This window comes from Helianthus annuus, chromosome 9 (assembly GCF_002127325.2).
Source record: "Helianthus annuus cultivar XRQ/B chromosome 9, HanXRQr2.0-SUNRISE, whole genome shotgun sequence".
Taxonomy (NCBI): Eukaryota; Viridiplantae; Streptophyta; class Magnoliopsida; order Asterales; family Asteraceae; genus Helianthus; species Helianthus annuus.
Window position 1 is genome coordinate 137,284,895 of NC_035441.2, and position 23,727 is coordinate 137,308,621.

At 36.3% G+C, this 23,727-nt stretch overlaps 2 protein-coding genes across 3 annotated transcripts; both read left to right on the plus strand.

Annotated features, from left to right (window-relative positions):
• Positions 1–2,110: 2,110 nt before the first annotated feature.
• Positions 2,111–5,614, plus strand: LOC110878865 (probable ubiquitin-conjugating enzyme E2 16). The gene is given in 6 exon segments (XM_022127246.2): positions 2,111–2,215; positions 2,347–2,450; positions 2,665–2,767; positions 2,860–2,923; positions 4,560–4,648; positions 5,284–5,614. Coding segments are annotated over 6 exon segments (510 nt in total). The 5' UTR covers positions 2,111–2,161; the 3' UTR covers positions 5,380–5,614.
• Positions 5,615–7,432: 1,818 nt separating this feature from the next.
• On the plus strand, positions 7,433–10,225 carry LOC110878864. 2 transcript variants are annotated; one of them, XM_022127245.2, is made up of 6 exons: positions 7,433–7,874; positions 8,286–8,364; positions 8,443–8,612; positions 8,787–9,051; positions 9,593–9,844; positions 9,914–10,225. In XM_022127245.2, the coding sequence occupies exons 1-6, from the start codon at positions 7,463–7,465 to the stop codon at positions 10,065–10,067; spliced, it is 1,332 nt and encodes a 443-aa protein (XP_021982937.1). In that variant the 5' UTR covers positions 7,433–7,462; the 3' UTR covers positions 10,068–10,225. The 2 variants fall into 2 exon arrangements, with proteins under 2 accessions (XP_021982937.1, XP_021982936.1); XM_022127244.2 differs by having other exon boundaries at positions 8,443–9,051.
• Positions 10,226–23,727: the final 13,502 nt, after the last annotated feature.

Below are 23,727 nucleotides of genomic sequence, written 5' to 3' on the forward strand. Positions count from 1 at the left end.
GTGCAATGCACATGAGGGTAAAATTGTCTTTTCATCCTATTCTTTAAAAATAGATATAAAAGAAAAAAAAAATATTATATCATAACAAAAGCCATATCTTGAAGCAACCTGCAACATGACTGCCATATCTTGAAGCAACCGCTTATACGACTGTATAAACAAAAATCATCAGATCATACACATTAACACCTACAGAATCCACCTCATCCGCCTTCGCAACAACAAGTGGATCCGAATCGGCATACAGAACGGACGCAGTCGTACCGATAACGAGGCGAGCGTGTTCCGGTGAGATCTGGAGGTGTTCGGAGACAGCGACGGAGTTAACACGGTGGTTTGTCGGTGGAGATTGGAGGAATTTGTCGCGGATGGAGGTTAGGGTTTGTGTTCCGTCAGTGAAGATGAGTTTTTGTAAGGGGATGACGGTGGGTGGATGTGTGGTGGTGGTGGTTGCGACGGACGGTGTTAACGGTGGCAGATTTTATCGCCGCCGGTGACCAATCCGGGTGAGCCGATTTCAGCAAAGCAGCACCACGGTTAATTTTAGGATTGTGAAGAGGAATTTGGAACATCTTGAAGAAGATTAGTGTGAGTTTGAAGTTTTTTTGGAGATTGAATAGTCTGCAGGTTGGGTGGGGGGTTTTGCGGTGGTGGATTAGGGTTGGAAGGGGGTGGCAGCAGTTGGTGGTGCTAGTGGCGACAAGTGTGGTAGGGGTTTGCCCTAGACTCCTGGAGTGAGAGAGTGTAGAGAGAGAAAGCATGTCTTTAGAGAGAGAGTATGAAAGAGTGCCTGCATTCAGATGTGTGTATATAATTAAAAAAATGGTTTCTTAAATAAATAAGTAAAAAGACTCATTTATCCTTCATTTAACAACTAAAATTAACTGGGTTAGGTTCAAAGGACATACCATGCAAGATTTTGAAACAATAAGGATAAAACTCGTCAATTTTAAACATAAAGGACAACGCCTGCAAATGGGTATAAAGATAAAGGACAAAACTTGCAATTCACTCTAAAAAAAATTTTATTTCCATGTCAAAAGTCTGTTTGAAAACTGAAATCCCGAATGTAAATCTAAATGAGTGGTGGGCTTTCACTAAAACTTGTTTTAGTAAGAAAAACAAGACGCTGGGTGCAACATGAATTTGTCAAAATTAACAAGCTTTGATGAAGATATTCTTATGCAACATGAATCTTGTAATGAAAGTGATGACAAGGAAAATGAATGTAACATTTTGGCAACAAATGTGAACTTGTCCAAAGGAAAACTACTTGGCTTGAAGATAAGAGACCAACAAAGCTATCTATTGATGAGTTAATGTATTTGCTTTCTTTATTCAACCAGACAGGAATATGGTTACATGATTAGGAAAAGCCAAGGGATATCAATATATTATTCGTTGGATTAAAGTAAGATAATATTGCTCATTGATTTTTTTTGTGTTACGTTATACATGTTAAAGTTCTCTAATGAATTGGTAACTCTAGAAAGCTTATTGTTTGTTTCATTTGATTCCTCGTATTCCAATTCTTGAAATTATGATTTTGTTGATTACTGACAATATCCACACAACCTTATAAGAGTATTGTGGGTGGGTTTTCCATGGCTCGCAACTCACTTTTTAAAGGCTCACTCTTAACTAAGCTTAAGTTGATTTGGCTTGTATAACATTTGAGCCGAGTTTGAGCCAACTTAGCTCGCTCGGATAAATTTAATTTATTATTGTTATTAATTTAGAGTGATGACGAATTTTAGTTTTTATTCTTTTACTTGCTATATTTTATTATTGTTATAATATTTTGTTACTATAATAACTTTTTAGCATATTTTGTTTTTTGTTTATACCTTGTAAGATAAGACATTTTATAAAATTTCACGTATGTTGCTGCGACATATTTATTTTTATCTACGTCTAGATCTAAATTTTGCTTAAAACTAATAAAATATCTTTCCGGTATCGTAAGTTGTAGTGAGTGCCAATGTGTATTGATACCATAATAAACCGATATCGATACCGACCGAATTCTAGCCTGTAAGCGTGTAGATAATCCCACTAGTTACATCACATTTAACTATTATTATTGTATTTACCAAAAAAAAACATAAAAATAAATCTACACACACCTCCATCTCCGGTCTACACCTACAAACCCAACACCATGTCTCTGCCTTCCTCCGCCGCTATGACCGCTTCCTCCGTCTCCTCTCGCAAGGTTTCTGTATCTATACATATGCCTCTCTATATATGTATTGGTTGATCTTTTCAAACTCCGATTTCGATCGATTGTGTGTATATCTGCTTATTCATCGTCAAATTTTGATTAATTCGATGCCAATTATTTAGGTTTTAAGCAAAATTGCCACCAATTGACTTTAGAAGGAGCTTACGGAGTGGCAGATCAGTCCTCCCTCTGGATTCACACATAAAGTCACCGATAATCTTCAACGGTTCATCAATCTCTCAATTTTATTCTCTAAATCTTAAATTGTTCTCTTTTTTAGGGTTTATGTCGTTCTATATGTCCCAATTTCACCGTTTTGACTCTTTACACATCCTCAGATCAAAGAGGATGTTCAATTTCGCCCTCGAATAAATGTTCAATTTTTTTTAGAAATTTTGTTTGTGAATTATGGTGTTTTTTTATTTGTTATTTTTGGAAAGGTGGGTGATTGAAGTAAATGGAGCTCAGGGAACTATTTATGCCGGTGAAAAGTACCAGCTTCAAGTCGATTTTCCGGAGAATTATCCTATGGAAGCACCTCAGGTGGATGGATAATGATTTGACTTAGAGGTTAATTGATGATTTTGGTTATGCATTTTGGATTCTTGCTTATTAATATTTTTGTGGAATGGCAGGTGATATTTTTGCAGCCTGCTCCGCTTCACCCGCACATCTATAGCAACGACCATATTTGTTTAGGTACTTGTTAAAATGCCCTGTGGTTTCTTGTATATGTATTCTTGTCTTCTTGCAACTCTGCTTGTTTTTTTAAATGTTATTCTAACTATAATCATAACGCCTGCGTCCCTGATGGGATGAAATGCTAAAACTCGAGCGGTTTCTTGAAAACTCGCTTCTGGCCGATTTCCCTTCTTTTGCAATCACCCACACTAACAAATACAAATATCTATTAATAATGTCGTTTCAAAACTTATTTGATTGAATACATCTGAAAGGTTGAAGACCGTTAAGGTTCAACGTATTTATCAAAACTTTACCAAAAAATCCAAATCCAATGGAGTCTAAATATTTATTGACTTGATCTTCGAACCACCTGTTAAATTTTTTTACACTTATGTAGTTGCCACTCTTTGCTTTCCCCTACGGGTAACCTGATTACTTTCTGTGAAGAAAGGAAAATGTGCCTGAGCCAATTGTCCATTGAATATGTATATTTTATAAAGACTAAATGAGGCTAAACACAAGAACTATATAATTGAAATGAATCAAAGCATACATGATAGCATAACGAAACAGCTATGTCTAATCCAAGAAAATTATACCAAACAAAAGACCAAATGAGGCTAAACGCAAGAACTATATAATCAAATTCACTTATGCCTTTCAAAAATATAACGGTACTCTCCTAGAAAAGCGAAGCATGTGACACACGATTTCAATAAAGGAACTAACTTGATAATCACATGCATGGAAAACATGAAGTCAAGTTTAGTAGTTGCAACACATTCCGAATACGAGAAAAAATGAATCGAGACATGGAATATAAGAATCCTTACATTAAGGATAGATATTTGTACCTGAGGGACCATGATGTTTAGTAGAAAACTAAAATCTACTTTTTCATTACCTAATTATTGGCTTTGGTAACTAATTTTTGTGCATCTCTTATTAGTGTGATAATGTGATTATACATTTTTATTTTTATATTAAAGTTGTGTCATATTTAATTTTCGTGGAATGTTAGTTTTACAATTAGTTGCTACATGTTACTTTATTTGACTTCTACAATGCTTCCAGAATCTTTTTTATTAAATGCGTTATTTTCGTAACTTATAACTATAGATAACTCAAATTCATTTGTACAACTTAAATTTATTTATATCATAATCTCCATAGTATACGTAACAGATAGTCAAAACACAATTTTATATCCTTGTTTGTATAGTCTTATAAAATAACTAAACCTTTAGATATCAAAGTTAATCAATCAATCAAGCATGCAAATCATATTATGTTGTGCATCAAACTGTATACACATGTTTAATGCCCTTTATGATTGCCCATTAGACAATAACATCTGAAAAAGATGCATGTAGATAAGTGTACGTATATTTTTGTTCGTATAAGCTATTGGAGCTATTTAGAAACAAAATAAAAAAAATAAAAAAAATATATTTTTAATAAAAATGGTGTGTGTTTGTGTGTGTGTGTGTGTGAGTGATAACACTGAAAAGGAATTGAAGTGTGTTTGGTGAAATGTTGATCATTTAATTATGTATCATGCTTTGCATTTCACAAACTCATCTTTCCAATATCATTGGGCTATACATTTAGTTTGAATCATGAAGATTTAATAGGCTTATTTCTTTTGTAGATATTTTATATGACTCATGGTCACCTGCCATGACTGTTGGTTCCATCTGCATCAGCATTCTGTCTATGCTTTCAAGTTCTACAACAAAGGTTTTATTCTATCTTGGGCTTTAATAAACCAATTTTCTTCAGTCACATTCTCATCATCACAAATTCTTTCTAGGAAAAATTCCTTAAAACTTTTGAAATAATACTGATATCAGTATCGTTTATGCCCAATTAAATACCTTAAACTCTTTGTTAATAGGTAAATTAAGTTTTAAAACTTTGACTAAACTGCCAAAATGGCCTCTGAGGTTTGGTCACTTTTGCAACTCTAGTCCAAAACTCAAACCTTTTGAATATGGGTCCCTGTGGTTTCAATTTTGTTGCCATTTTCATCCAAAAGCAAAATATGGTCAGATTTTTCAGTTAACATCCAGTTTTTTTGATTTCTTTCCTCCCTTTTAATGAAGGGCAAAATGGTCAGATTTTTTTAATTTATTATAATAAAACGTTAAAAGACCATTTTGCCCTTCATTAAAAGGGAGGAAAAAGACAGAAAAGTTGGATGTTAACTGAAAAATCTGACTAGATTTTGATTTTGGATGAAAATGGCAACAAAATTAAAACCACAGGGACCCAGATTCGAAAGGTTTGAGTTTTGGACTAATGTGGCAAGATTGAACAAACCTCAAGGACCATTTTGGCAGTTTACTCTAAAACTTTTTTGGCTACCATTGCAGGAACGCCCAGAAGACAATGATCGATACGTTAAGAACTGTAGAAATGGTAGATCTCCTAAGGAGACCAGATGGTGGTTCCATGATGATGAAGTTTAAAGTAAGAAGGACTGAACAACATGCTACTTCATGTCATATTCCTGTAAATGAAGAGCAAATTTTCTTGCTCGTTTGCTCCAGAAGTATGGATGATTATGTTTCTAAAGCAGTTTGATACATTTAACATTCTCCATGGTTACCGGTCAATAGAGTTATACTCCCCATTTCTACCATAGACTTGTCTTGATTCTCAGCATAATGTTTTACCAAATCATATGTTTGTTGGTTTTGTGTATAGAGTATTTCATCTGAGCTTAACAAGCCTTTTAAAGCTATCCAGTTTTTGTAGTATCAAACCTTGGTGGTGAACCAGGCTCCATGCGGAACAGGTTTTGATCACCGCCTGTTCTTGGGCAGTTGGCACACGTAATCGAGCTCTGCATATGACTCTTATAATTTGAAGTCGGGTTGTCAGTTGCAGGTGTTGTCGTACAGCCTTTGTCTGAAACTGGTGCATCGTCTGTTTCCAGTGGTGCGACTTCCTACAAAACAAAGAGTCGATTCTTATTTAGTAGCATTTTTCTTGAAAACATAATGCTGTGTTCATTGACTGACTTTGAAGATCATCTAAAAGGACGGTGTTTGGGGCTGGTATATACTGGTTAGAGCCACTCAAGCTCGTACCTGTTGAGTCCCTTTCTTCCTAAAGGGAATTCGACATATGTATATGTGAAAACCAAACACGAATAATATACCTAATCATTAGGTCCGTAAACAAACTGAAACCAAACATGAATAATATACCTAATCGTTAGGTCCGTAAACTAACTGAACGGGGCATCAGTGTGTCCGTTGTTTACAAATGAACATATACGAACAAATAAATGAATGAATATTCTCGTTTGCGTTTGTTCATTAAGATAATGAACATGTTTCTATTCGTTTGTTAATGTGTTAAATGGACGGGTTTACAAACACACACGAGCGCAAACAAACACAAGCAAACATAAATATGCGTCCATAAATGAATGATACAATGGATGATGAAAGCTCGCTACTAAGCTAAATCTAAAGGCTAAAGAATGAGCTATTATCAAACTGATTAAGTTGATGGGCCCGAAAGCTATATGAATGTACTGATATTTTCATATAGTTAGACTAATAAGATAAACGTCAACACATATTGAATGAATATATAAACCAACATAAACGAATATTCGTAAACATACGTTCATGACCATAAATGAATGAGCGAGACATTCCAGTTGAGTCTTGTATGTGCGTGATGGCCTCGGTTGTGTACTTGTGTGGCAATTTGTCATAGATGCTTAAGTTTAGAGGGTTGGGGGAAAGAGACAGAAGTTTTTCATGAGGTCGTGATATGGAATGCTAGAAATGAGAAGCTTTTCTCAGGAAAAGAAGTTAATGATCAAGAAATATGTGAAGATGTTAAGTCCTTTGGGTTCTTATTGTTTAATAATAGATCTAGATTTTAGTCGATAGAGTTGTCTAAATGGTGTAATTTTTCTTTCATGTAGTTTGTAGTTCTTTTTTGTTTCGGCTCTTTGGCCTCAGCCACTTGGAGTCTTGGTCTGGTTGTTGTTTTGTGTATGAAATTTACTTTACGAAAAAAACGTAATTAGGAATATCATTTAGACCATGTGTAGTAGTTTTATCAATAATTCTCCCACCCTTGGGCGTTTTCTGCCACGTGGTAGTCCAGTCAGCAAGGGGGCATTATTGGGCGTTTTTACCAAAGGGGCGTAGTGGAATAATGCCCAATAATGCCCCAAACAATCATTACACAATTATTAATTTTTTAAAATAAAAAACTTATAATATTTGCAAACAGTCTGATTGGCCAAAACAAGCCCCACACAACGTGATTAAAACAACGCCAAAACAAGATTTGCAACCAAACACGCCCAGGGGGTGGATCCCCGGCGTGTTTGGGCATTTTCCGGCACACAAAACGCCCAAATGGGCATGACTACGGGTGGTCTCACAAATTTAGCATTCGACCATTTTACTCTCCTCATACCTAAAGGGAACAAAGTGTTAAAAATCAAATATACATGGGAGTAAAATAAAAATTTACCATCATCGACATATTCAATCCAATTGAATTCAGGGTTTTAGCAAAATGACCCCTTCTGAACATCTTCTTCCCGCCACTAAAAACCCTAACCCTAGAAACTGGAAATTCACATGGGAATCCAATTCACACGTCCCAATTCTCAAATTATACCTCTTCAACCCCAACACAAACCCAATATCTCAATGTATCGATCTCAAAGTCTCCATTTTATTCCACAAATCATTACTCCAACTCACCTGGATCGACAACAATCAATCACAATCACTTTGGGTTCCGATTCCTAGGGTTTTGATTGATGCAGACTCTCCAATTAGCTTTCGAGCGTTGGATGATCACATTGAGGTAAAACTTGTTCTGGTTCTTCCTGTTGACCACCCCATTGTGTCCAATTTTGACTTTGAAGGTGGTCAAGATGCTGCATTGGATGATGATTGTCAACCTCTTCAATTGGATTCAGGTAGTTTCTGTTTTTGGCGGTGTAATGCATATCATGAGAAAATGTTTTTGATACACCATTACTGCATAGATACAGGCTTAAGAGGCATATCTAATACAAACAGATCTTAACCTAAGAAACATAGTAAACCGGGTCAAACGAACTCGAATTTGAACTCACTCTAGAGACGTTGGAACCGGCTAGTTAAACCCTAATCAAATATATCCAAGGTTTAGTTTTTAGGGTTTATACTTTAGATTTTAGGGTTTCGTTTATGATTTAGCTTTAGGGTTTAGGGTTAGACGAGCCGGTTCAGAGTTCATTTGACCTGGTTTCTATGTTTCTTAGATTTTAGGGTTTCGTTTATGATTTAGCTGTCACAGAGGACTCTGTTATGCTTATCTTTACTTCAGTCGTGTATTTTCGTTTCAGATCTTAAGAAGTTGGCTTCTTGTGGGGAGGTGCACTTTTTTTGCAGGGGTTGCTCTACCAAGTTAAGCAGCGCTGTTCGGTAGGGTGCTTTCCTCATTAGCATTTTACCATCTAGATTGTTTGTTGGTTCTTTCTTATATCGTAACCATATATGCAGAAATTTCAAAGAAATGCCATCTGTTAATTGGCGTGAGGCAGCTGATAACTGGTTTGGGACTTGTTGCTGTTCTTTCGGGGGTGCAAGCGAGAAGCTAGTTGCGCAATACGCCAACTCATATACATGTACACCTGGCGTGTGCCTAGTGGACCCTACTTCTATTGTTCTATGTAAGGATGACTTTGTAGGATATGAATTTCCTAATCGAATTGAACACAGAGAACACAAGTCTTCAGAGATTTCTAAAACCGAGAATTTAAAAAAAACCGTCTCGAATAATAAAAGTACAAACGGGTCGGTTGTTGACCACAATAGTCAAAATGAATGTTGCCATCTTCATACAGACGAGGACCAAACACATAGTACAAGTGAGTTACTAACAAACAAGGCTAGTCTTCTAAATGGTCTTCTTGGAAATTGTTTTATGGTTGCATCCCCTTATCTTTCGAAAGACGTTAAATGGAGTGAAATCTTATGTCCACATTGTTCGTGCTTACTTGGGGCATATCCGCATGACAATACCGATGGACTACTCAATGATTACGGTGTTCACTTGTTTAAATGCTTTATTTCTACTTGCCCAGTTGGAGGCCCCACCGACTTGTTTCGGTATGTGCACAATATTCCCCCTTTTTTGAGTAAAATGCTATTTTCGTCCCTGAGGTTTGACCAGTTTTGTGGCTTTCGTCCAAAGGTTTGTTTTTCTGCATCTGGATCCAAAAGGTTTGAAATTTTGCCAGTTTCATCTGACTCGTTAGCTCCATCCAATTATCTTTGTTAAGCCAGGGTATTTCCTTCTTTTTTGTTAACTTAAAGGGCAATTCAGTATTTTGAACGCTTGTACATTATGCTAAATGCTTATACATAAAGTGAAAAGGACCGAACTGCCCTTTAAGTTAAGAAAAAAAAAGACAAAAATACCCATGACTTAATAGAGAAAAATGGATGGAGTTAACGAGCCGGATGAAAATAACATGATTTTAAACCTTTTGGATTCAGATGCACAAAAACAAACCTTTGGATGAAAGTCACAAAACTGGCCAAACCTCAGGGACAAAAATGGCATTTTACTCCCCCTTTTTATGTTATTACCTTTGCAGTTATTATTTTGTGAATTAGAAAATAAACTTATACTGCTTAAATACGGTAGGAAATACACTTTAGAGAGGATGTTTACTAGCCAGCTGTTGGAAAGTGCGAAAGATGAACTCTCGTTCCGAACCGTGGTTAAAAATCTGCAAACGAGATCACCGATGTTGCAAATTGTTTTACTAAACCCAAATGCATGGTGTTCATTCGGGGATTGTTTGGATGCAATGATACCGGTTCCCAATTTTATTATGTACCCAATGGTTAAAGTGCTATTTTCCAACTGTAGTAACAGCACCGATTCTGAACTAAGGTTTGTTGTTAAGTACATATTTAACGCCTTTCACTTCTTTCCCTTATAATAATTTGTTTTTTTTAACAGGAAGTTAGATGAATGGGTTACTAAGCATCAAGTTGGCGATGTTTACATGTTGACATCAAAAGATTTAGCTGAATCATTGGAGATAGCAAACCGCATGCTACCATCCTCACATGCTTTTCTTCAAGGTCTATCTTTATCTTTCTTGAGGAGGTAATGAACATTGAACAATAACTGTTGTATTTTATGACAACTGTAACTGTAATTTTGTGGAAGGTAGATTTAGTGTATTTTTTTTTTTTTTAAGGTTTGTTCTTTGAATTTTATTTGGAATAACACTTGTTATTGGATGATCAAGAGACTTTCCTTCCATTATAATTGTGAAGCTGACAGTTTTACAAAATCTTGTGTGGATTTTGTGCCTTTTTAGCTTTTTATAAAGTTTCACAAGTCAATCTCTTAATTGAAGATAAGATGGATTTATGCCATCTCTTTTTGTATGTACACGTGGTGTAGTCATAGCCACTCGGAACCATAGCCGGTGGGCCAACTCTCAATCGTTTCATGCCACATTATCTGGCAGGTTCTTGATTGGTTCATTGATTGCAATGAAATAAACACAGTTAAAATATGAAGTAGCGGGTGGCGGTTTGTTGGACATTTCATTTTGAAAGTTATCCTCTGGTTAATGTGGTTTTAACTTTCAAGTCGTAGATAATCAGTTTATCGTGTTTGGGTATGGTGAAAGAGGTTTCGGTTACCAAATTATTTAGGGGGCATTTTACGTGTAAAACTTTAAATTTGCTGTCCCTGTGGTATTGTGATATTGCAGTTTTGGTCTCAACTTTTAAGAGTTGCGGATATGGTTCCCATTGCTTGCTGTCGTAACACGTTTGGTTCTTTTCACTTGCGATAAAAATCCTGTTGAGTTTTTGTGAAACATTATAAAAATATGAATACCGCATCTTCTTTTTGTTTTCTTAATAAAAGAGGTATAATGGTTGTTTCATATAAATCTAACATCATATGTCCATCAACTCCATATAAATCTAACATCATATGTCCATCAACTCCTAGGACCAATTGTGTTACAACCATGGTTGTAAAAAATCCCTAGCCTCTGATTGGTTGCTAGTTGGAGGCTCAATGAGTAATTTTTATCTAATTGACCAATTAATATGTAGGCAGTCAACAGTGGTCAAATCCAGTCCTAATTGGCCAAAAATAGGTGGCACTCTAGCGATTCCGGCCAGATTCCTTCCTGGCCAAAACCTGTAAATTTTAGCAATTAATCATATCTACTTGTAAAAATGGGTCGAAGAAGGTGTTAAAACATGTTTACTTAAAAAAATACATATAAAAATGTGTGTACATACTAATATACATATAAAACTGAAAATTACATATAAAATCCTAATCCGATTAATCCCTAGTAATCCCAATTAATTGCTAGTTACCGGTTGACTAGTGCCCAATGATTCTTACAACACTGGTTACAACTAAGTGAATAGTGTAGGACCATACACATAATTATTGAAAAGTTGGGATCAAAACCGAAGGCATTGCCAATAGGACCATCTGTGTAATCAACTGTAATAAGAACTTGCCAAACACCCAATGAAGCATATCCAAACACTGCTGCTATATGCAACTTGTTTGTACTTTGTACCAGCTAGATTCCACCAGGTAAATTTTATGTTGCATATGATAACCCCAAAGTTTACCTGAATGGCTGGCTGTCTTTGGCAACTATGGGAAGCCAATGACAAGTCTTGATTTCAACCACTTTATAAAAGTTCAGTTGAAATTCCTACTGCTGATCAGAACATATTCTATAATTCCATGCTCATCACAAACCCGTGTTCAAACCTTTCCACGGTCCACACATACGTTCCCTGAGGCTTAAATAATGTCACTTTCAGTTTTATTCGATTCTGTCGGGTCTTATTTTACCAATCGGCTATAAATACAACATTGACAAACCATAGGAAATCACCATTTTAAGTTCACAACTACAGATTTAAGTGGCTGCATGCCTAAATGTAAATTTTATGGGAGGACAAGGAGAGTTTGTTTGGTAGCCAAGGATGACTTGCCTGTCTCTTCTTTTCAAAGGGTTTGGTCTGTTTAGATCGATCGTTTTGATTGGTCGGTATCAGGCAGTCTTCTTGGCTAACCTGACATTCTCTTCTTTCTATGACAACTCTTTTCTTGCTTCATTGTTTACTTCCTATTTCCTAATGGTTTATAAACATATAAATACACACACACACATCAAATACTCATCATACACACACATATTCGCATACACAAACATATTTGCATATAGGGGAGCGATCAGATACACACGAAGTGGGGTTTTGCCTAAAAAGTGCAAGTGTTGTGGGTATTTAATCAAAGTAATTTAATGTTCAAGATTTATTAGGAAGGTGTTAATGGTTGTCTAGATGTATTAGGAAGGTGTTAATGGTTTTGTATTGTTAAAGAGCAAATCTACCCTTTTGTTGACTTCTTCTTCTTTTTAAATTTTTATATATCGAACACTATTTTCACTCGGTTTTAGAAATTCAAATAAGTTTTATGTACCAAAAAATCGAGAATTTTATTTCTCGTTAACACAAGTATAATATTGCTATATATAAAAAAATATTTAAAAAAAAAAGTAACGATCTAAGCGTAAACCATTATAACTATGTTGTTTATCACTACAACTGTGCAGTTATACCATTCGAACATAACAATTGGTATAACACATTTATATCATAAAAGAGTGTTGTATTTTGCATGCATATATGGACGCAAATACCTTTCGCCCATAGAACCAACAATGTATATGTGTCGTATTCTTATCGCTTTCTACGCTTCTTAGGCAAAACCCACTTTGTATTCGAAGTGCCTTTCACCCACACAAATAGACGTGTGTTAATTATTTTTAAATTAATCATAATATAATATCTTCCTAATCCAATATAAGTATAATCAACAGATGAAACAAGAAATGAAGTGAATACAAGGTATTTGAAATTCCATTCTACTAGGGGGTCTTGGGTTCAATCTCAAGCAAGGAGTAGTTTAGGATTAATTAGGTGTAAATTAAGAGTGAGTAACCGTTGCGGTTCAAGAAAAAGGTATTTGAAACTCCATTATAGTTCTATTCTAGTATATATACAATTTTCAATTTGCTTTCCAATTCGAAATATTTCTCTACTTTATTAGATATTTTCAATCACTTGAGATGTTTTTTTTTCTCTCCCTAAAACTCATAATTATTGTGTTATGAAAATCTGATTTGTCAGTTTATTGGATACAAATATCATAGTAGCAATAGAAAGACTAATAGATAGTGTAAGAATAACACAGGCAAAGTTTATTTGTTATCAACTTATCATAGAAACCATGTTTATGCAATCCATTGAAGAACCGATCCTAAGATTCACACGAATGGAGGACATAATTCTAAATTTTATCTAGCAGTGTCTAGTCATCGTAGTTCCATCGGCATAGAGGACATCAACGTTTATCCGTAAGCGTAGAAACCATCATCGCACATGAGCTATGTACTAACTTGGCGTAACTGACCAAAAGAAATGTTCAAAGCTCACCATTGTCTCCAGCCTGACCCAAACTAAAATTGCCTTGTGGTAAAATACCAACTCTCTTGCATAAGTAGATCGAGTATTAATTATAAGCTGACAAACAAAGTTGATTAGACTCGACGCCTTAACAAATTCGATTTGGAGAATCATCATCAAGCTTACTACCATCCAAGACTAATAGTTTAAGTAAAACTCCTCTCCAGTTCAACACCTTCTCATCAATTATCTAGAAGGTCATCGAACGCATGTTGAACTTCAACTTCTCAGTTTTCACCATCATGGTAAACATATACATGTTATCTTTTGTACCGAGAATCTTTTTAAGATAACGCACGTACAATCATTCGATAATTCTCTTATGAAGTGATTTATCGTTTAAATGCATTTCATCTTCCGGCGAATCACCTTGATTCTTTGCAAATGAATTGCACTTTGGTTCTTATAATAAAGAATATTATCTTCTTGTTGACCTCACTATGATAAGAAACTTTTCAACCATATGAGCTCTTTACTTGTTTATGCAATAGCGATGTATTCCTTTTCGGTGGTTGATATAGCACAACTCTTTTCTGATATCGACATCTAGTTCATCGCCATTCCACCTATTGTGGAAACACATGTAATGGATTTCTTAAAATCAAAACACCACCCAGGTCTACATCAACAAAACCTTCTAAGATGATACCTTTCCATCTGTAACATGGTGTACCTTATAGTTTCTTTTCAAGTAACATAACATCCACTTGACTTGCTCGGATTATACATAAACCAACTAAGAAATTTTACCACATAAGCTATACCTGGCCTAGTGCAAAGCATTGCATACTTTAATTTAGTCAATGTTGATGCATAAGAAACATTAACTATCTCTTCTTTGTCTTCATTCATTATAGATTATTGTTTCCGACTGAGCTTTAAGTGACTTCAAAAGTTTGTATTTGCATTCTTCTGGATTACTCTAATACTTTCCCTATTTATTTTTTCTAGGATAGTTTCAGGATACATTATGCTTTGTCTTTAGATATACTCATGCCATGTATTTGTCTTGTAACCCCGAGTCTTTCATCTAGAAATCTAAGACATATTTCTCCTCGGTCTTTTGATATGTTTGATTTTGCTCAACTGTTATTCCTATTGAAGGTCTGGGTCAATGTATGTCAGCGGTGGAGTACCGGTCAATCCTTAAGTACCGTCTGATGATCCCTCATGTTCCCGAATGATGAAACTTGCCCAGTTTGCCGTAAAGCATGCCTGGATAAATACGGGGAGCGTGCGTTACACTGTAGAGAGTTGCCGGGGTTTAGGTATCGCCATGACTTTGTTCGAGACACATTAATGAATATTCTCAGACGAGCAGGGATCTCGGCAAAGAAAGAGGCACCAGTTAATTTTCTTACAGACCTGGCGGAAGGGAGGTCCACCTTACGCCCGACTGACGTGCTAGTTTTTGGTTGGGAGGGCGGGAAACATGCTTGTGTCGATCTCACAGGTGTATCCCCCTAGCCGGGTTCCGGGAAAATGAGTTTGTGGCAGGGCGAGCGGTACTGAAAGCAGAGTTAAAGAAGGTGGAAAAGCACACGAAAGCTTGTGAGGATAATCAACATGCCCTTGTCCCCTGGCGTTTGACACGTTCGGCTCCTTGGCACCAGAGGCGGTTCGGTTATTGGCTAGAGTTCAGCGTGTGGTCCACAGTAACTTTTTGACCCCTCAGGGGCGAGGATTTGTTTTTAGTAGATTAAGGTTTTCTATTCAGAAGGGGATGACGGCGCAATTTGTTGCCCGTCTACCTGCTATCCTTATGTAATTTGCCCTATTGATTGTAATGAAAATTTAAAGAAAAAAAAAATATATTATCAACGCAATAACAATATACCAAAGGAATGACAATATACCAAAGGAATGAAATCTTTTCAAATATATTGTTATCCTTGGAATATCTCCTATACTCATTCCTTTACATAAAGCTGTCAAACTTCAAGTAACATTGTCATCATAATCATCGTCCTTTCCATAAAAGTTGTAGTTATCAAACTTGTCGATGTTCACCCTTTCGTCTTTTGCCATTGCTCCCAAGAAAACTCAAGAACCTAACACATACCACTTTGTTGGGATTATGCGCACAAGAAACGCCATATTTATTTTGGGATTATGTGCACAAGGAACGCCATATTTATTTTAGGATTATGTGCACTAGGAGAAGTCAGTCTAACACATCAGCCATTAGGAGGAGTTAGCCAAGCCACTAGGAGGAGTCAGCCCGACGCATCAGCCATCTTTTAGCCTTTAACACGTGTCAGCACCACCTTAACGGAGGCAATAGCTGACATATCGACGCATTTCATGCTTGAGGCGTCATTCCAAGGACGCATGAGGGTGACATTTTGGTAAATCATGTTGGTCAAACAACATTTTTGTAATTTCCCCTATATTTTATTATATAAAGAAGTGAGAATATTTTGATGTCACAATTGCAAATTGCAATTACAATAGATGTTTATTTACAATAGTCAAATTATAGATAACTAACTTGTTCTCCAAATTTTGTACAACCGACTAAAGATTCATAACGGTCAAGCCAGTAACTCTAATCTTTCAGCATGGAGAACATTACTATTAATTATTAGTCATTGTAGAGAACATTAGCTCTCTGCACTCACTCGTTCAAAGAGAAACTTCCAAAGGCGTTGAGTGCCTTTGATTCGACAAAGCTAAATGATATAAGTTGACCTTGTCAGTTGTACCTTAAGTTAACCAAGGACCCGCCCGAAACAGAACTCAAAACTAAACCTGAGATGATTAGACTCTTAACTCTATTGGTACCAACGCCCTATATCCTTAACCTAAACACATTAGGCTAACTCGACGATCTCATTCTAAACAACGTGGTCCCAGCATAATCTTCCTGATTTTCCTCATTTTGACCAATATCTATTTTCAGTATTAACACTGGATGACAACCAATACAATTTTACATTAACCATTTACCTTAAAGATAGCAAAATCATTAAAGAAAAACATTATGGGTTTCTGCCTTATAATAAGCTAACGTAGGGCTAGCCCACTTGGTGGAGGAGGTTTTATTTTTTGAAAAATAAACTTCATTAAAAACAAACCTCCGACCCGAACGGGCAAAAGACCAAACAAACACACAACCCCCGACCCAAACGGGCAAAAGGCGAACAAATTACAACATATACAATGAATATTTACACTAATCCGCCCATTTGAGATAATTACAAGAAAATTTATTTTTAACCCAGGCAAACCCTCAAGATTTTATCTCCCCTGTGATATCATGCGGACTACACTTTTTCTTGTTAAAAACCACCTCATTCCTTTCTAAATGCACCAACAAGAGATAATAGCCAATCAGTAAATGAGTTTTTCCGCCTTCTTGCCACTTTTAATGTACTTGTGGATGTATAAGATATCTTTGAACTCAAAAAGAAAAAGCGGCGGGATGTTGCACCAATTGCTAAAAGCCGACCACACCTGGAAAGCCACCGAGCAAGCAGTGAACAGATGTTCCACCATTCCTCGAATTCGTCGCAGCACGGACGCAAGGTCGAGTTAATGTTTATATTCATTCTTCTTAAATTATCTCTAGTGGGGAGCCTATTAAGGTTGCCTCTCCACGCCATGATGTTACATTTTAAAGCCACCCATCTACACCAAACAAAGTTAGGAGGATGATTATTACCCCTATCTATAATCATAGCATTTTTGACCGACTTTACCGAGAATCCGTTTTGACTGTCCACAAACCAAATCCAAGCATCCTTTTCGTTGGATAATCTCAAATAACTGAGAACCTCGAGGCATTCTTTCCATTCCTTTAGCTCCTCCTCTGACTCAGGCTGCCTAGACCAATTCCAAGTGACAATATCATTTCCTTGACCCGGTACAATTCTCTCCACAGCCCTGCATTTTTTAAACAACTCCAAACCAAATAACAGAGGCCATCTTTCCATAAAGGGAAGATCGTCCACCCAAGTGTCCATCCAAAATCGGATATCGGACCCATTCCCAAGCTTACCCATTATTAAACGATTTAAACCCCTCCCGTCTAATTTAAATTTGGAAATCAACTTAACCATATTTCCCAGCACCCCGCTATGTTACCGTTAATCGGAAGGTAGCTCCTTTGGTTGTGAGAGCCATGGCATGCTTCCACCACTTTACACCAAAGATTATGCCTATCAACCTTATATCTCCACCCCCATTTAACCAAAAGAGCCTCATTGACCTCTTTAAGCATGTTAATACGCAGCCCCCTTTTAGACTTAGGCCAAGTGACCCCCTCCCAAGCCACCCAGTTCATTTTAAAGTAGTTATTAGCTCCCCCATCCAAAGGAATTTTCTTATTTTGGCTTCTAGGGTCTTGATCACCCCATCAGGAGCCTTATATAATGAGAAATAATAAATAGGCAAACTTTCCAACACCGAGTTGATCAAAGTAAGCCTCCCTCCTATTGAAAAAGTTTTAGCTTTCCATACTGACAGCCTTTTGTCAAAGACCTCAATTATAGGAGTCCAGTTGTTAATTTTGTTCATATGAGTTCCCACCGTAATTCCCAAGTAAGTAAGCAGGATAGAGTCCGTTTTACACCCAATCATTTTAGCTATATCTCGCAACATTTTTTAAATTTTCCTTATCCCATTTTCCCAACAATAGAGCATCATCAACATAAAAAATGTGAGAAATTACCGGGCCATTATTGGGTGTTTGAATACCTTTGAAGATCTCTTCGTTCCTAGCTTTACACAACATGCTAGAAAGGGCTTCCATAACCAGAAGGAATAGAAACGGGGATAAAGGATCTCCCTGTATAACCCCTTTGGAGCATTTAAATTTATATGTAGGAGACCCATTCACCAGGACCAAGGACAGGGAGATCCTTTATCCCCAGGGCAATGAGGAATATTGGAATAGCTTAGGATTATTAGTGTAAAGAAGTAAGATATTAACCGTTGAATAAATAATTGTCTTTAAGCATTTATGAAAAGCATAACATTTAATGGCACCTAGTTAAGAACAAACAATAGTAAAATCGTTATAGAAAAACGTAACAAACAGTCAAAGGAAACAAGGAGCACATCAGAATGGTGAAGTTTCGCTTGCAGCTTGCAGTTTCGCTTATTCATAGCTTGCAGTTTCACTTGTGAAGTTTGGCAGGAGATTATCGTGTGGTGTCGACTCCCTTCGTTGTTCGCATTCTCAATCAGTGATATCATTTTGTACCACAAAACAGTCAAAGGAAACAAGGAGCACATCAGAATGGTGAAGTCTATCATGCTCTTGGGGTGTTGGTTGATTTGGAAGGCTCGTAATGAGTTGATTTTCAACCGAAAAAAGACGAAGGCCGCGGCGATAGTTCCACAAGTAAAAGCTCTGGGATTTCGCTGGATATAAGCCCACGCTAAGAGAGGCCTGATGACGGAAGAGCAATGGCGTACATTCGAGTTCGGATAGGGAGTTGGTCGTATTGTTTCCTGTATGTTTGTTTTTGTGATTGTTATTGTGTTGTTTTCAAGCCACTGGCTAGTGTTGTTTTAATGAAGCATAGCCTTTAAAAAAAAAGTGTAACAAACAATAGTAAAATCGTTACGGAGAAACAAAAGTAGAGGATAAATTTTTTATTAACAATCTAAATTTTTTACGAAAAGTAATATAATATATTTAAATAAAAAATAGTGAAACTTTAAGGGTCAATATTCAAATAAAAAATAGTGAAACTTTAAGGGTCAAAACTAACTAAAAAATATGACGCGTCCTGGGTTCAATCTTGGATATTTTGAACAATATTCTACCACTTTGTTCGATTTTGTGCTAATTGACCACCAATGATATTGCTTCTCCCAAAAAAGATTACAACCCTCTATAGTTATATTCCTCTTTATCGAAAGTTTATATATATATTTATATATTTATTTAAGGTGGGATTCGGCTACAAAGTCCATTTTTCCTACAAAGTGTACAAAGTGATAACACACCACAATTTCAGCCATAAAACACACTCAAAACCCACAAATAACATAGTGAAGATCACTAAAACACAATATCCAAACCCTAGTAGTCCATAAAAATTTCAAACACACTATCGTAGAACTATGAATATAAAACACAACATGATAATCAACATAAAACACACTAATGTTAATCATTCGAAAATCAAAGTCTTATCATCCAAAACACAACACAAAACCTACAAATATGACATTTTAGTAATCTTCACTTTGTTATTTGTGGGTTTTGAGTGTGTTTTATGCCTGAAGTTGTGGTGTTTTATGACTTTGTACACTTTGTAGTAAAATGGACTTTGTAGCCAACTCCCACCCTATTTATAGATATGTTTATATCTATATTTTGTTATGTTAATATTTACATTTACATTGACATATATAACGTTAATCTCTAGTTACATTTACATATATAACTTTAATCTCTACTTGTAAGCATATGTAATCAGTAGGTGTAGAAGTTAAAACACTCCAACAACCTGAAAGTTACATAAGTACATCACGATTGTTAAATCACACAATCGCTCCCAACTAAAAAAAACGTGAAATTTAGACCAACTTTCACCCAAAGAAAAGAAAAGGGTTTTCTTTAACATCTAGTGGTACCAATAATACCTAAGGTCAATCCTTGTGATGCCAGCATAATCTTTGTGATTTTTCCTAATTCTGTCTTTTTCTATTTTTCAAAAGTTACACGCACCTATAACACTTAATGACAACTACTCTACATCAACTAAGTTCTTTAACAAAGAGTTATATCTGTTATATATTCATCAAATCTAATGAAACTTTATGTTTGTTCGTTAAAATCGCAAAGCAGTTTACCAAAGAGATGAGGCAAACCTTTGAGTTTTACAGAAGGGTCCTAATATTAACACATGGCAAAAACTTATTTACACATGGTGTATACGGGTCGTATACAGTTATACGGTCCGTATATAATAAAATAAAACTAACAAAGTCTGTGTCTTCAGACTTTGTCAGTTTTTTTTAGTCCATACGGGCCGTATAACTGTATACGGCCCGTATACACCATGTGTAAATAATTTGGCTGGTCGTATACAATGGATACGAACAATGTATACGGGCCGTATAACTGTATACGGCCCGTATGAAAAGAAAATTAGATTTTACCCAAAGTATTTAATGGATTTAAGGTGTCAATCACACGAGACATTTTACAGTCGTTAGGTGGTCAAATCTTTCTAAAAGTAGAAAAAAATAAAACTTTTACAAGTAACAAAGATTGAAAAACAAAAAAAGGTGTCGTATGACTGTAATAAAAAGGAAGGGTGAGGCATTTGATGAGAGTTGTAAGGAGAAGCGTTTTAATCACTTCTTTTCAACGGGGATGTAATGCAATGTCTGCTAGTGGTCGGGCTTCCAATGCTTACACAGGGTGATAAACAACGCTGATATGAACCCAAACCAACTGCTTTGTCTTGAGTCGTCGGGAAAACTTTTCCTCGGGGGAGGGTGAGTAGTATTAGTCTGAGTCCATTGTGGTTCGTGAATGTTTCGAATCATCATAGAAGAAGTGTCGAGTTCTGCTAGAAGAGTATAAGGATTTTGTTGGTTTGTTTCCAAGTAGGGTTTAGAATGTTTGAAGTATTCTTGGTTCAATACCAACTCTTCTGAAAGAAAAGAATACAACGTTCATGTATCACAAGGAATGACCGATCTAAGGCAGGGAACCTGATTTAGATACACAAATTCATCACCGGTTTCTACAGCACAAGCACATACACTGTTTGTTGGAAGAACCCTACACGTCTTCTGCTAGTTACTCTTTTCTTCGATTTCAACAAATCTTTCAAGGTCTTAAGTGATGGACAATTGGTTAAAAGATGTAGAAGAGTTTGTGTAGAGATCTTTACGTACAAATTTGCATCATCCTTACGGTTACAAATGAAGTATTAAAAGATGTTAGTTTCTTGACAATATGGTTTCTCGACAAATGAAGTATTATCTGTCATTGCTGCCTCTTCGGTTGGTAAAAGACATAGGATGGTTTCTAATACAGGCTCTTTTAGAGAAGCGTTGGGATTCAAGGGTTTATGAGTAAAAGATGTTAGTTTCTTGACAATATGGTTTCTCGACAAATGAAGTATTATCTGTCCTTGCTGCCTCTTCGGTTGGTTTCTCGGTGATTGTTGATACATGGAAAAACAAGGACCATTCACCTCTTTCAACCTACTAAAACACCAAAATCCGTACCGGTGATTGTTTATCCATACTATTCTTCATAGCCATATTCCCACTCACAAGTTGTTGATACTGAGCTTCCTGATACATATCGTTCGTAAGAAACTTTTCGTGCACTAAACCTTCAGTTGTGTACTCTTCAATCTTCTTGAGTATTTTTCTAACTTTATGCTTGCATCCACCACAGTGAATATTAACTTTGAGTGAAAGAGTTTGGAAACCGGACGGTAAAAACGAAGTAACTGTTGGAATTTGTGGATTACAGAGGTTTTTACCATTTTTTACCATATGTATACGGGCCGTATACGGTTTATACGGCCGTATACTCTCGGTAAAATTTTTTTCTACCGATCGTATACAATGTATACGAACGATGTATACGGGTCGTATATTGTTATACGGCCCGTATACTATGGGTAAAAAATGGTAAAAATTGGTTTATTCTCTTTAATCTATTAGAACGATCCTTGTTTTGAGAACCTGATTCTGATTTAAACAATGGAATTTGTGGATCAACAGAAATAACTGAAAATAACTCGCCATTCTCTTGCACCTGTGTCCGTCACATGATAGAAGACGTGTCGGGTTCTGCTAGAAGAGTATTCTGAAAGACAAGAATACAACGTTCATGTATCACAAGGAATAACCGATCTAAGGCAGAGAACCTGATTTAGATACACAAATTCATCACCGGTTTCTACAGCACAAGCACATACGCAATGAAGTATTAAAAGATGTTTTTTTCTTGACAGTATGAAGCAATGAAGATTGAATATGCACTAGGGTTTTTTCTCTTTCGGTTACCAGGCTTATCATTTCCATCAGCCATTATTTGCCCCTTTTCCTTCGGTTTCTGGTTGATTTTGAGGGTGAGGGTTTTGCATTGATTCCTGCGCTCAAATCATCTGCTTCCTGAATCTGAATCTGAAAGTTAACTAGACCCCTCAAGTTATCATTCGTAACAACTAAGCGTCTGGAGAAGAGTATGTTGATATAGGAGAGTTGAACCCGACACGTCTTCTGTGATGATTCGAAACATTCCGAATAACTAGCAGAACCCGATCCACTTACATTCGAATAACGCTGAGAATCCACAACGCTTATGGCCAGATTCTTTCCTTCAATCTTAGCAAAATCAATGTCTGCTTGTTTTATTATCACGAAAGTACTGAACAACCGAGATAGGCACAATAACAACAACAGCTTTCCATGATTTGGAGACTGATCGGAATCGAATCAGTGATTTTACTGGAAGCCGTTTGATTATTTCCTCATGGATCTCGAAAGGCACGTTGTCTGACATCTTGATTTTGATTACCAACTCACCATATCAATTTCTAGGTAGTTAACAACGCTAATTAGAAAAAAACGTGATTCATATACACAACGGTCTCTTTGCTTCGTCCACTAGAACTATTTGTGTATGCATTCTTTTGGTAGTTAACAACGCTAATTAGAAAAAATATGTAAAATTAATCATATTGATTGCTATAACAGGATGGATGTGACAAACACAGATAGATAAGTTGTCACAGTTGTCAAGACTGTTTGTCGGGTTTCCAATGCTCACACAGGGTGATAAACAACGCTGATACGAACACATGTGTTTCGAAATAGGCTTTGTTCTTGATTTAATGAAGTTACACGTAACATCTACTTATATTGAGATTTAAACAATGCCCGCCTCAACTGAGATAACGGACATCCATCAAGCTCAAAAAGAAAACTTGTGTTTCCCATAGTCACAAAATATTGCGGTTTGTATTTCGCATAGCCACCGTTTCCGTAGTAAAAAACGGTTGCGGTTTGTATTTCGCATAGCCACCGTTTCCATAGTAAAAAATAGTTGGGTTTGCACATTCAATCTTCAATACTTCATTAAAATACCACTAGTAGAAGAACCCGACACGTCTTCATGTTACGGAGAATGTTCTAGAAATTGAAGGAAAAGGAAAAGATTTGTTGAAATCGAATTTGACAACTATGACAGCTTATTAAAGGTAGCAATCACCTCCAATCATTTCCTGGTCAAATCACACACTATAAAGTTTAAAG

Excerpts from the sequence above, each read along its gene's own strand:
- LOC110878864 (XM_022127244.2), top strand. The coding sequence starts at position 7,463 with ATGACCCCTTCTGAACATCTTCTTCCCGCCACTAAAAACCCTAACCCT. Across the intron at positions 7,875-8,285 it reads ACCTCTTCAATTGGATTCAG|ATCTTAAGAAGTTGGCTTCT; the intron begins GTAGTTTCTGTT and ends TTTTCGTTTCAG. Across the intron at positions 8,365-8,442 it reads AAGTTAAGCAGCGCTGTTCG|AAATTTCAAAGAAATGCCAT; the intron begins GTAGGGTGCTTT and ends CCATATATGCAG.